Here is a 14,083-nt window from a genome sequence, read left to right as displayed (position 1 = left end):
TGAATTTGATGACAGTCTGATTGAAATGCATATGCTGATGTCAGTTTGTTAACTCCCTCAGCTTCAGTGCCAATTTGCACTGGTCTTTTTAGATTAAAAAATAAAAAGGAAACCATCTCTGACACCTTAAAAATAGTTCTTTACCACCCTGAGGCAAGTTTACCATGTGCTTCTGAACTCTCTTAAGTGTGTCATCATACGAGCAGATCGAACTGGCCTGTTGTAGGTGGAATTCAGAGGTGAGATTTTAGCTTAATATCTCTCTGGCAAATGCTTCCTGTGTGAGGATAAAGTTACTCCCTAGGAGCCTCAACAACAGCAAGTTTAAAAGATCCAGCCCATGATCAGTCAGTGCTAGTGTAGGACGTGACTGGAAAAGATCTACTTCAGAACTTCATGTTATAAAAGAGTCACCTCTTTTTTTTCCTTTCTCTCAGAAAGACATTTATAGTGGGAGTGCCCTGTACTGAGAATAGCTTCTAGTAGTTCTTATTTCCACAGATAATTATCCTGTCTTGCCAGTGATGTTTAGATAGGCCTTGGCATTTTCCATAAAGTATTGAAATTAAGTACAAGACTTTGAAATAGACTCATTGTCTCATCTAATTGTTTTCAGTTGAAGCCAGAAAATGTACTTCAGTTCTGAAGCACTTGCCAAATAATTGTAAGATCCAGATGCTTTAAAATTAATGATTGCATGTTCTGTTGAGTCAGCTTTTTACTTTTGCAGGTTTTTAAAATTTAATTTCTTTGGAAAAATACATGATATCTAGTATTCTCAGAAAGTGAACGGTTTTTGTAAAGTACATACAGCAGATATTAATAACATGTGCTGACAAAGTGAGTGTAGTAAGTTTTTACTTTTTAAATAAACCTACAAGTGTCATGTAACATAAACTACTCAACACAGAGACCCATCACACTGTATCCATTAGAAGTCTCTTAGTATTAGTTCAACCTTATGATTTATGGTAGTGCATACATCATGACTAAGGCAGCATGACTATCTAATGTGAATGTTATTTTTTTTTTCTCCCTTTCTCTGCCCTGTTGCTGAAGACTATGTACGGTATGCCCATGGGTTAATATCAGAATATATTACTGAAGAGCTGAGTAAGGAGCTGTCAAAATACCTAGGGTAAGCATTGTTCCAGCTAGCTGCTAGTCATGTGCTGCATGCATTAATGTCCTTTTGGTCATTTCTAATGTATATTTATATATGGTCATGAAAGTTATGGTGAATAACACAATCCAACCCCTACAAATCTGTGATTCTGTTTAAATGTGATATTTTCAGATGTACATTGTGACCTTCTGCAATACTAAGGATGTGGGCTGGAGGAAAGGTGTGATAATATCTGTATCTCCTACATCTGTTTTCCCACTTGCATCTCAAAAGCTCAAGCAATTCATGCAGTTCTAATAGAGAATAAAAGGAAATCCAAAGACTTAAAGCACTTTGTCCGTAGTTGTGAAGCATGAGAAACGCTGCCTTGAATACAGTCCTCATCCCAGTGCTCTTTCCTTTTCCCTAATCATTCCGTGCTGTTGGGTTTTGAGTTCACATATCTAACCTGTGCTAATTTATACTTCTTATCTATACTTATCTATCAGATGAGTCAGTGTCCTCATATTGGTGTACTCAATCATCAGCAGTTTGCTTGGAGCATCTCTGGGACTCTGATTTTCCCCTCCGTTCATACCTGTTTACTGCATTCTGTTATTGTGGCCTACAGAAAAGTGCAGTTTATACCTCAGAAGCCCCACATCTTAACAACTTAATTGTTGTTATGTGTTAGTGCTGTTACTGTGTTATGTGCTTTATGATATGTCTTACTAAAAAAGCCAAGTTTTCCAAGGTAAGGTGGGGTTCTCCTGTTTTGGCTGCTCAGTTAGAAACCATATTTCTGACTCTGTTTTGCCTAAGTGAGAAACACAGAGGTTTTTTTTGTAAACATGTGCCATGTGTGAGCAACTGACACACAAAGCTGCCTCTGTTGGGGAGGAGTTAAACTTCAGGTTGTGCCATCCAGCTGTCTAAATTTATAATGTGAACTCTTTTTGTTCTACAGACTTCCAGAACATACAATCCCAGCACCAGAGCCACCATTGAAGGTAAGAGAAAGATACTGACAGACACAGTATGTCAATCTCTCTGAATTGTTATTAAAACTGGACTAAGTCAAGCACTGGGTACAATACAGTATGAAAAGTAAATTGGCCTTGTAAAAACCCAGTCTGAAATAACACAAGAACATTACCGTGTACTTTTATGTTAAGCAGTATTTTGGTTGGTTTTCCTACTTAAAAAGGGGGTGGAGGAGAAAAGGGAGAGACTTATTTTATGGTTTTGGTCAGCAGTCTTTCCTTATGTGTTTTGCTCATTTAGTTTTATTGAGGTTGATGGGACAATATGACTTCATAGGTTTTCTTTTGTATGTAATTTATGAGGACCCTGAAAGGACCTCCTGGGTCACAGATTCCCAGACAACCATGTTGGATAATCTCTCATACGCTGACCGTTCTCCACTGTAAGACTCATTAGGATTTTTATTTCCATTACTTCTCTTGGAATTCTGTTCTATAACCTCATTCCTCTGATGCTCAGAAACCTTCCTGTAAATTCCACCTTGAATTTATTCATAGCCAATTTATTCCCCTGTGGTTTTGTGCTAACATTATTGTTGTGGGTTTTTTTTCATTGAAATGGCTCTTTTCCCTAACCATTAGTTCTCTCTGTGTGTAAAGGGAAAGCACATATCCTTTCTCTTCTTGTTTTGTGAATCCAGGCTTGATTGCGGAAGATGGGTTCTCCATTTTCTCATAATTGTAGTAACATTTCTTTGCACCTGTTCCAAAAGTGCTTGAAGACAGGTGACCAGAATCATATAATTTTTCATGATAACATTTTTATCAGTACAATACAGTGGCATTAATTCTTTCTGGTCTTAACTGTATCTCATTATATCTTAGAATCCCATTTACCACTCTTACTGTGTGATGTGGAAGATAGTTATGCTGTAAACAGTTAAGAGGTGCAGGTCTTTTTTTCTCCACTGCAGCTGTTAGTGGATCAGCATTCGGTTTATACCTGAAATTCATGCAGCCAGCTGGTATGTACATGACCTTGTGCTTCTGAACAAATACATTTCATCCATTTACAATTCTTCAAGTCTGGAAGGTTCTTTGGCTTTTCCTTCATAGTGTAGCAAGCTCTTTAGGTAGCCATAATGGTACTCAGTGGTGTACATTCAGTGTTAGCTTACTTGTATCTTTAATTAACAGTGACGATTTTGAGTATATATTGTATGTGGCACTCCGTTGGTAATATCTGTCAATCCCTGTGGCATCCCTCTCTGCATTACTTGCCTTTGTTTCACACAGTTTCTTACATTAAAACTCTTACATAATCTTCATTCTATATCTAATTTCAGCTACGTTAGTGGCTCCATATCAAATCCTCTGGCAATCTCTACATTTACTGTTGTCAGAAAATGTATTATCTTTGTGGGGAAAAGAAAGCCATGTCAGTAGGCATTATCCACGTTTAATTTCCACTTAGTCTATGTCCTTAATTATTCTTCATTCTTTAGCTTTTTCCCCTTTTCCGTTCTTCTGTACTGCTGAGAACTACTATCACTTCTTTCCTTCTCTCAACATATAATGGGTGTTTTGCCATAGGGAAGAATATGGTCCCTATCTAGTAGAACAGTTGCCAGGGTTTGCTTCTGGACTTGTGATTTCTGAAGCATTCTCCCATCACTGTCAGTGTATTGAGTTTTACTTCAGTCTTGAGCAGAGAGATTTCTTTTTTCTGACCATGTTTAACCATTTCAACTTTATTGGAAATAATTTATTGAGGCAAAAGATTGAATCTATTTTAGGGCTAGGCATAGATTAGCCTTAGTATCTGTTCATGTGTAGCAGCCATGCTTTTTTTATTCCATTTTTGCTTCTGTGGCTAAAGCACCTTTTACTGTTTGTTTTAATTTCCTTTCCAAGGTCTAACTCAGCTTGGTTTTTTGGCAGTTCTCACTTTATCCCTGTATTACCTGACCCTAAAACAAATATGTTTTTTTCTGTTTGTTTTTTATCCAATTCATTGTAGATTTTTGCTTACTCCTAATATCTTTTAATTTGAGGAGGGTTGGGAAACATGTGCATCTGTACAAGTGTTTGTAGGGGCAACATTCATCTAGTTTAGTCTGAGAAGCTCTTTTCTTCAAGATTTATCACTGAGGTAGAACATCCAAAATCACTTCATCTTTTTTCTTTTGCATTCAAAATGTCTTCCTCACATATCAAGGCTTTGGCTTTGAGAAATAGCACAAATGATTTGCACAGCTTGCCCTTCTGGAATCCAGAGCCCCACTTTTGAGTTTCTTTGTCATTTAATTTAAACTGAGGCACTCTGTATATACTGAAACTAGATTTCTTACTACAGTGACCTTCCTGCAAAGTCCCTGCTACTTACCGAAACGAAGTCTAAAATAACTTCACTTCTGGCTAGTTCAGTGACTGTTTTGTTAAGCAGTATGTCAGCTAGCACATGTAGGAATAATTGGGCCCTACTGTTATTAATAGCATTTGTTCTCCAATGTGTATCTGTGGATGTAAGTTATTTCCATGTGGTTGGACAGTTGTTCTGGCTGCACAGTTACTTGGCCCTTTGATTCTATTAAGAATTATCTTTGCACGTTGTAAGAAATACTAAGCACACATCGTGAGCCAACTGATATTCATTAGCTGTATAAGCATGTTACAACAACTATATTAAACTGCATGCGATGTGCATTACATATTCCGTATGAATCGCTTTTATACCATTGGGATATTTCTTAGAATCTATTTTTAAAAACTTTTATTCCAGCAGTTGTGCTACAGAGGAAACGAGGCTTAGAACTATTTAGTTGCTGGACAGTGAAATCTTGCTGAGAATCCCATTTATTTCCAGAGCTCTGAGCAGGATGTGCAACTTCAGAGCTTAAGATTCTCCTTTATCTCACAACCTCAGAGGAGTTTGAGTTGTACACTGAAATGTTAAGTGCATTTTAGACCGTTTTTAACTTGCATTGAAATTTCTTCTTATGAGGGCAAGGTGACTTGGCAGTCATAGTATACGATTACTGCAAATAAAGTAGAGTATAACTTGTATTTCCTAGTATAGTAAAGTAATTGAATATTTAGGAGTGATTTTAAAATAAATTAGTAAGGAAGGAGAAATGTAGACAGTGCTTGACAGGAAAGCTATGACACATTCTGTCTCTTTTAGTACCAAAGTAAGCTGGATGCAGTCTGGACATTGTGATTTAATGAATAAGTCAAAATTATTTGTTATCTGTATCAACTGTACGCCGCTGAACTTGTGTTGTAATCTTCACACTGTCCAGTTTGTCAGCACGGGGAGTCTGGCCATTGGCTGATGATAAGACAGCTAACAAAGGCTGTGTATGTTCTACTACAGCTGAAGTGCAAATGCTTTGTTGAAATGCAAACATTTTATTGTAAGTTTTAAAAATTCGTTTATCACATTCCAAAACAAGGAGAATAGTCATCATTCATTAGTTTGTCATTTGAAAATGTATCACAGCTCAGTAAACAGCCTCCCAAGAGAGTCTGATCCAGATACCACTGAAGCTGAAAGAGTAGGCTGCTGATGGATTTGGTTCTAAGAGCTGAGAAATCTAAGCTGCAGACCAGGTTTCAGTGCCAGAGAAAGAGTGAAAGCAGGGGTGGGGAGTGGGGATCACAAGCTCTGTAAACAAAATGAATAAAACAGGATCTTAAAATGGTACCCTACCATCCAAGTTGCTTGCAAAATCACTCTCCTTGGCACAGAAACTAGCAAGGCCACAACTTACATTTCACAGGATATTAAGGACAGGGTAGTAATATCAGATATATAATAATAATAAAAATACAGTGTTGTAAAATTCTATATACTTTCCCCTTTTGGAAGCGTACCAGGAAGTTTTCACCTTTAAACTAAACACATGCTTACAGTTTGTGGAAAGAAATATTCATTCTTACAGTCTGATCTTGTGAAGTTCTGAGAACCCTTAACTCCTATTATTTCTGAAGCTAGAAAGCACCCAACACGTACAGAGTCAAATTTCTCCATATACTGCTGGATTCAAGCGATGAAATGGTCAGCAAAACTATTTCACTGTTTCATTTTTGTCAAACTGTAAGAACTAGTTAATTCTAGACACTGTGCACCAGCAGATAACAGACTAGATGGTGATCCACCTGTGCTGGCAGATGGCAATAATACTGACTGGAGTAGCTGGTCCTCCACAATTCTGTGAGATTGACGAGACCAGAGTCTGGGATCCCGAGCTGTTAGACTTCCAACAGCTGCTCCATAAAGGTTCTCTAAATATTTAGACTCTGACACCACAGATAAAATCATGGAAATTAGAAACTGGATTAAAGTCATTTCTGTAAGTCATTCTTCTGAGGCTGGGAAGAAATACTACTACTTATGACATTGAATGAGCTCTTCTGAATACTGTAGAGACTGTATGTATGTAAAGATGATGATTACAAAAAGAAATCTTCAGCTTTTACTGCAGATTCCTCAGTTCATTGCCAATCCTGTTTTGGTGCTATGGTTACGTTACAAAGCCAAAGCTTTGTAACTTCAATGTGTGTACATCGTAAAAGTGGTTGACAGGGCAACTTCATCACTCTAACATTTCAGAAAAGGAAGTTATCAGATGTCCCTGTGGAAGCAGAAGAAGACTATACTAAGTTTAACAGCAGTAATCTGAAAAATAAGAAGGTAAGTAAGCCTTGCACTCATGCATGTTTTGTTAAAGCATAGCTTAAAACTCAGTATTAGGACAGAGGCCCTTTTTCTCTTCTCCAAAACACATTAAAAGAAAAAAGAAAGGGGAAAAAAAAGCCTGACAGCAGATGTCTGCAGGTGTATCATCACCATCAACTTTCAGGTGTAATTTGACTTTGATGGTCTTCATGTTCCATTCTGAACTCTTCTAAACTATTACTGATTGACTGTATCTTATCAGTGAACATTCCAGTGAAACTCTCAGACTTTGACATGTGTTAAGATGCTTAGCTGGTGTTTGCAAAGCTCTTTGAGATCAGTACATGATAATTCTTATGCCATAGTGATTGCAACTATTATATTTCAGTTGCTTGAAAAAGAGGCAAAGATGGCACTTAAATTCCATGGCTTGTGAAGAGGGGCTGTATTTTTACGTAGAAGTATTGCTTGTGCACTTATTTATGTCAATTTAGCACAGTTAAATCAACACTTAGCTTACTGTCTGCCAGCTCCAGCACAAGTTTGGAGGCCAATTCAAATCTGAGTCCAGTGTTGCTTGCCACTATGCTATTCCTAGGAGAGCAACATGGATGTGAAAAATAGATTGTCTCTGTTTGGCAAGCCTGTGAGGCTTGCACTGGGTATTTTCTTGTAGCTTGAAAGAAAATGATTCCTTCTGCAGTTCATTGGGAGCTAAAAGGGCTCTCTGTGCTGGTCTTGTGACCTTGAGGCTAAGGCTGACTACTCTTCATCCTTCTGCAAATTAAAAAAGCTAGTAATGGATAAATCCCTTCCTCTCCCAGCACCTCTTCAATTTTTTTCATATTTGGGGCATACGCTAGTTTTGAAGTGAGAGGATTGACCCCTAAGTGGAGATGATAACTGGTGTAAAATCTGCATGTTTTCCCCTTTGCCTGTTATCTACTCGTTGGTTTTGAACCTGAGCATAAAGGTAGACTGAGGAGAGAGAGTTCCTTTTAATGCTACATACAATTCATGCTTAAAATAGTGAAACACATTGATGAGAGATTCTGGGAAAGAAAAATAGTTCCATATATATAATATTCTTTATTTAAGCAGTGTTTATGTTTGTACAGTTCATGCTGTAGTTACATCTCTCTGTCTTGTCCATAACCCTCTAGCTGATCCCAGGTAGTGTAATTATGCTGTCCTGCAGTCTGAGAAGTATCATAAAGAAAGGTCAGAGCAAAGTTTTCTCAATAGGGGAAACGCCTAGAGATTTAAAACATAACATTTTAAAATGTAAGAAAGAAAAAGAGGTCAGCTCTGTTTAAGGGAAAAAAAAAAAGTGCCTCATAAAATGTGTTTTAGGTGAAGAAGTCTGGGAAGTTGTCCCAATGGCCTCAAAGTGCTTTGCAAATGTTGGTTACCTTTTTCATTCTCAGTCCTTCCATTTCTTTTCTCTTTATTTCTCTGCACATAAAGAATTTGATAATAAATCAGTGTGAATTATTCATCATCAGTAATGCAGGGCTGTAATTCAGCCTGCTGACAGCGTAATCATGAGATTGAGTCGGAGGGTACAGTATGCATCTGTTATATTGCATGCATTATTCCTCTTAATGTACACTCAGGGATTATCCAAAAGTAAACGTTTGAGTTGGGATATATTCTGCAGAAAGGAAAGATGTTTTGCCTCCTTTTCCTTGTAATTGATTCTGTCTTTGTCTGAGCTTAAGCAGTTTATGACAGGTATTTTTCTGATTGAATAATCTCAAATTTGTTTTGTGAGGTTTTTTCTCCCTACAATTCAAAGCCTGCATAACATTATCCTTACTGCTGTGTACTAAAAAGGTAGTTCACCTTCTTACTTGACTTGTGTATTTAGGAGTTTGTGCCTTATACTCTCCTCCAATGGACATGCTTTTTAACTTGTTCTATTCCTCATTTCACTCACAGACAAACAACAAGATGTCTGCAGCTCAGAAGGCTCTGGCCAAAGTTGATAAGAGTGGAATGAAATCCATTTCTTCTTTTTTTAGCTCCAAACCTAAAGCATCAAAATGAACACTTGTTTTTGAAAAGCTTTTATGGAGTGGTTACTTTTACATTAAGCTATCTCTTGGTTTTGTTTTGTTCTTTTCTTACTAGTGTATTTGAGACATGTCTGTGTCTGTGGTGGAGTGTGACAGAGTTATCTGTGGGACTGCTGTTCTCTCAGTACCAGGGAAAAATCCCAGCCTGTACATGTCCCATGTAGTGCAGCCATATTAACTCATACTCTGGGGCAGCCTCCGTCGGGATCACCACAGAGGTTTAGTGTTGCACTCCACTGTGACCTGGAGACATGCCCTTTCCTGTGATGAGTGTTAAAGAGGATTTTTAACATTCTTTTTTGAAACACTCTGGAGGTTTTTACTTAGTTTAACACCCAGATAGGGTGGCATAATCAGATTTCTATGTTGATGAGAATCTTAAGTATGCATCGCCATTAGTGCCAGTTTATCAAGGCAAAGATATGTTTGGATTTTAGTTTTGAATATGCTGGAAACAATTGTGATAAATTTCAACATCCATGTAATGCAATAAAGTGCTTTATGTAACAGTATGTGTTTATTGTATTTGCTGTATGTTTCAAGGGTTGGGTTAGGCTTCAAGACATTTCTTGTGGGCTTTTGGTGTTTTTCTGTGTATGAATTGTAATCCTTAAAGAATTACAACATTGCTTTGGGCTTAAATGATAAATCTCTCAACGCATAGTAATACAGAATTATTTTTTGTTCAGCTCTGAGGTGTTTAGGTCCTTACGAAAACAATGTGGTGTTGGATGCTCAATTAAAAATGTAGAGTATCTTAGATAAGATTTACCATTACGTGTGCAAAGTTGAAGTGTTACTTTGAACATACAAACTCACTCTTGGATATATTCTTTCCTCTTCACAAATAATTCCTGTATTATTCTACTGTGTTGAAACTTTCATAATTCAGAGTGTGAAAAAAATATGGAGTTGCTGGGATTTGTAGAGATGTTGCCAGAGCACTGAGGCTTGGTTTCCTCCAGCAATTTGTGGGCTGCACCATTACTGTGGTTGAGCGACAGTGCTTTAGAGCCACAGACAATCTTAGCATCATTCTTTCCTACTTCAACTCAGTAGAAAATCGACTTGAATCCCTTGATAATAGGGATTTTCAGAGGAACTGTGACTTTCTTCATGATTAGTAGCTGCCATTTTCCCACTTTGGACCTACTTGCCTTTTACAACCCTTGTGCTACAGTGATGTCTGTTAGGTTAAAGAGCTCTGCGGTGGTCTTCTCCAAACAGAAGTGAACTTAAAACTTCGCTGTGTATTGTATGCTGTTTTGTAGTTGCAATTTGTTGCCATCTGTGTGTCATTCAAAACAGTGAGTTTTTCTTTTTTTTCAAAGTTGAGCTTGTAATTGGGCAAATCTGTGGAATTATCTCTGATTGCAGAGGTACTTTCTCACTAATGTGAGTGCCTTCCCAATGAAGCTGGACTGAACGAGGAACAAGTGTAGAGTTAATTGTCCTGGTTTGTCCAAAGCAGATTATCTAGATCCAGAAGGACATTCTTTACAATAAATAAACACTTTTCAGACATTCTGAAGAGTCATTACTACTACTTATTTCTGGTAGACACTTTGTAGTATTACTCAGTATATATCCAAACACTAGTGTGTGATTCAGGTGCAGACCCTGTCTCAATTTTTATTTGTTAGAATCATTCTCCCAAGACATAATAAAATTCCACTCATACATGCAGGCTTTCTAAACCATTGTAATGGGCTAGGCAATGGTAGGGGACGCACACAAAAATGGCAGATATTATGTGGAAGCTTAGAGAAATTCCTGTTACACTGCACTGCCTTGCTCTTCAGGTGTCTTTAGCAGAATTTCAGCAGCACTGTCAGTAGAGTTGCTGTTTTAACTATTAGATAAGTTTAAAAAATAATAGTAGGTGTCAGTGTGATAACTGTTGATACGCGCAACTATGGGAATTACCATCCTGCCTTTTTTTCTACCCTGCTTGTCTGGACCAGAAGTGAAAACAAACCCTGTAAGCAGATGTGTTTGTTTATCCAGAGGGTTTACTTACTATGAATTGGAAAGAACGAGCACTCGGTGAGCCCAGAATGAGCAACTGCAGTTGTGAACTGGAAGGGGTAGGTTTTGAAAAGCATTCAGCTTAGGTCTAGCAGTTTCTTTCGAGAATGAAAAATGCCTTCCAAGTTGGTATCAGTAGAAAAAGGGACGCACCAGTGATGAAACCTGTTGAAGAACACTAGTCAAGGTGCAGGTCAGCGCCATGAAAGAAGAACCAGTGGATGCTTACTGTTGTGTTAATGGTGAAGCTTTGCACAGTAAGCAACTGCATCTCTTAACAGAAAGGCAATGCCCAGCATTGGAAAGTTTTGAGAAAGGAAGCAAGCATGGGATGGACATTCCAGTGGAAAAACATGAGTGGGAGGGATTCACAGAAGAAGCAAGCTGTAAATTGGGACAGATAGATGATAGCATTTCTTATTCTGGACATATAAATCTGCTACTTCCTATTTTTTTATTTTTTAATAATTTTGGAAATGTGTCAAACTGTTCACTGACTGAACAATTTGAGAATGTTTCTTCTAATTAAAAACCCTATTTCTCCGGTCAGATTTTAAGACAGAAGAGTGGTTGTGATATGGATGGAAGGCTTTTGTGGACTTCTGATCTGGGCTTTCCTTTTTTCTGTCTCTCTAGACGTGCCTTTCACATCGGTCTCTGCACGTAAGAACTAGTCTAGAGTTCTTCCATACATGCATGTTCTGTGCTTTGGTTTGTCACAGCTTCAGCTGACTGCTATCATGTAACTTCCAACAACTGTAATTTTATTAGTACTGCATCTTTGAGCAGAAACTTGTGCATGACAGAAGAACACAAGCCATTTCCAAGAGCCATTACAGCTTTCATGTGAAAACAAAACTCTTTTCCCGTTAGGAAAGAATGAAATACGTTTAGTAACTTTGAAACTTCCTTAACATGTAGCTGTAAGAAGTTACGAAGAACATATGTGGTGCCAAATACATAAAACAATATTTCCTACCACAACGAGGATTTAAATATAGTTCTTATGACTGGCCAGCAGTAGCACTAGGTCATTATGAAGTGCTGCTTTGCTATTTCTTGCTCGGTTAGCTTAGCTCGAGACAATATGCCAGCACCATTCAGAAATGTGGTCTGTCTTTATTTCTTTTTCAGAATTAGCGTGCTGTTTCTAAACGCTCGTGTAAATATCTGATGAGTTGTGATGCTTTTATTGTTGTTGGTTTTGGATTAAGTGGCTCTTGTAGTCCCACTCTTCTAAGACTTCACATTGCAAACAGACTGACATCAGTGGGCATGGAAAACTTCATATGGAAATAAAGCGCTGACTTGGGGATATATCAGGGTTGGACTTGCACATCATTTTCAGCCTTGAGTAATAAAATCAGTTCTATTTGTAGGAGGGACGATGGTTTGATTATTTTTTTTTCAGTGAAAGTGATGGCACAGTTGGTAGAATTTACATTCAGATCTGAAATTTAGGAGAGTTGATGATTCTTTCAGGTGTTAATTGCATCTGACTTCATGGCTTTTAGAGAGAAAGTAAATGCATGGATGCTTATTTGAATGGATTAATGCTTATGCCTAGGGCTTTTTTTTTTCTTTTCTTTTTAGATGCCTGCACAAAAACATGCAAAGAAGAAATGAAAGGAGCGTAAGGAGACTGGCTAATATTATTTTAACTTGCCATAATCTCAAAGCAGCTTTTAAAGGCTTTTTTAACGCACTTTCTGCAAATAAATGCTTGAAGTTAGACGTGCCCTGTTCCAAGAAAAAGCAAATCTCAGCAGATTAACATTGTTAAATATGCGGTGTGTTAAACATACAGTGCTTCAGATTTTATAGCTTATCCACTATTGGTCTATCGGGCCCTTCCAGGAAAGCACTTACAAGCATGCCTAATGTTAAGCACATGAACAGTGATCTTAAAGTCAGCAGTGCTGTTCGTGTGGATAAGTGCTTTGCTGGACCAGCGCCTAAAGTCCTGTTAGGTGCTGAGCATCCTGATCCATATCCAGCAAAGCACTTATGTCTATGCTTATCTTGAAGTGGAAGAGCTGGTCTAACTAATATTTGTGCATTAGTGTTTGCCATAAAGCCTCTCTTGGCACAGTGACTCGCATGCTTAAAATTAAGCACCTGCCTACATATTTTGCAAGATCAGACCAATAGCATCCTCGTGCAATGGCTTGATTTTGTGTGAATTTTCCCTTTTCTATTTGTTTCTAACAGAGCAAATGATTTTAGTGGCCATAATTTCACATTTTTGAAGCTGCATAGCAAAATGCTTTTTTGGTCTAGAAGTCCACTTGCTCAGGCTTAAAATCATCAAAAATGAAAAATGTTAACTTCTTATTTTTAATGGACATTTACTTTTTTTTTTCATGAGTTATTGTATTGAACTTGATCTGAATGATTTTATCCTACCTTGTTCTGGTATTCAGGAGAGGTTACATAGCTCTGCCTGTGTGAGCAGTCTGATTCTTGAGGTGCTAAGGCTTGAGCTAGGGTACGTGTTCAGAAGGGCTGATAGAGACGTTGTCATTCTATTGTTTTCTTCCTGGGGGGACGAAACCTAAACACGATGAAATCAACACGTTACATCTTACACTGAGAACCAAACTGAAACCTATATAGTCCTTTAGGTAAGAACAGAAAATACAAGAGACCTTGTTATACTACTGTTCTCAATGTATAAAAGATAACTTCTGTGGAGTGAACTTCCAAATGTCAACCAGAGTTCATGTAAAACATGAGGGAAGTGGACGCTAATGAGAGCCTTCCTGACATGCCAGATGCAGAGTGATGTTTTTAACTTAAATAACTTGATCAACCTACCTTTGGTATCTAATTGTTTGCTATAGCACTTTTAAAGCAATGGGAGACAGGATTTTAAGCATCGTGAAGGTTTATTTCTGTGTGCTTTAACTATGAACCCAGCTCACTGTGATACCTACAGCAAGTGACCGAGGTGTTCTGTAAAGCCTGAATGTGTTCGAGGCACTCTAGATCAGAAATAAAGGGATGCTTTGCTCCCACAAATTCTGCCTGACTTAAGTCAAACAAGAACATCCAGAAGACTTTGTTAGGACATTTTGATATCTTAAAGATGAAGAGACATTGGCGTATTCAATTTTCTTCTGCATTTGTGATCATCTTTGTTTCAGAATACGAAAGAATTGAACTGTGACCCTTTTAGACATCAGCTGTAAAAGGAAATGTAATCTGA

At 37.8% G+C, this 14,083-nt stretch overlaps 1 protein-coding gene across 3 annotated transcripts in view; it reads left to right on the top strand.

The window, feature by feature from the left end:
* The window catches only part of RNASEH2B (ribonuclease H2 subunit B), a 42,531-nt gene extending 28,953 nt beyond the window's left edge, over positions 1-13,578 (top strand). Inside the window, exons 8-11 of one of the 3 annotated variants that reach the window (XM_065730302.1) lie at positions 1,060-1,138; positions 2,073-2,115; positions 6,704-6,784; positions 12,469-13,578. In XM_065730302.1, coding sequence (XP_065586374.1) covers positions 1,060-1,138; positions 2,073-2,115; positions 6,704-6,784; positions 12,469-12,501 — 236 coding nt within the window. In that variant the 3' untranslated portion in view covers positions 12,502-13,578. Of the gene's footprint in view, positions 1-1,059; positions 1,139-2,072; positions 2,116-6,703; positions 6,785-8,710; positions 9,360-12,468 lie in introns of those variants that run through there. The other 2 variants (XM_065730301.1, XM_065730303.1) reach the window with 2 other exon arrangements.
* The last annotated feature ends 505 nt before the right edge of the window (positions 13,579-14,083 follow it).

Source organism: Cyrtonyx montezumae, unplaced genomic scaffold (assembly GCF_038088225.1).
Source record: "Cyrtonyx montezumae isolate F1298 unplaced genomic scaffold, pur_monq_1.0 scaffold_12, whole genome shotgun sequence".
Taxonomy (NCBI): Eukaryota; Metazoa; Chordata; class Aves; order Galliformes; family Odontophoridae; genus Cyrtonyx; species Cyrtonyx montezumae.
Note: the sequence above shows the minus strand (reverse complement) of the source record. Positions and strands in the feature narration are given on the sequence as shown.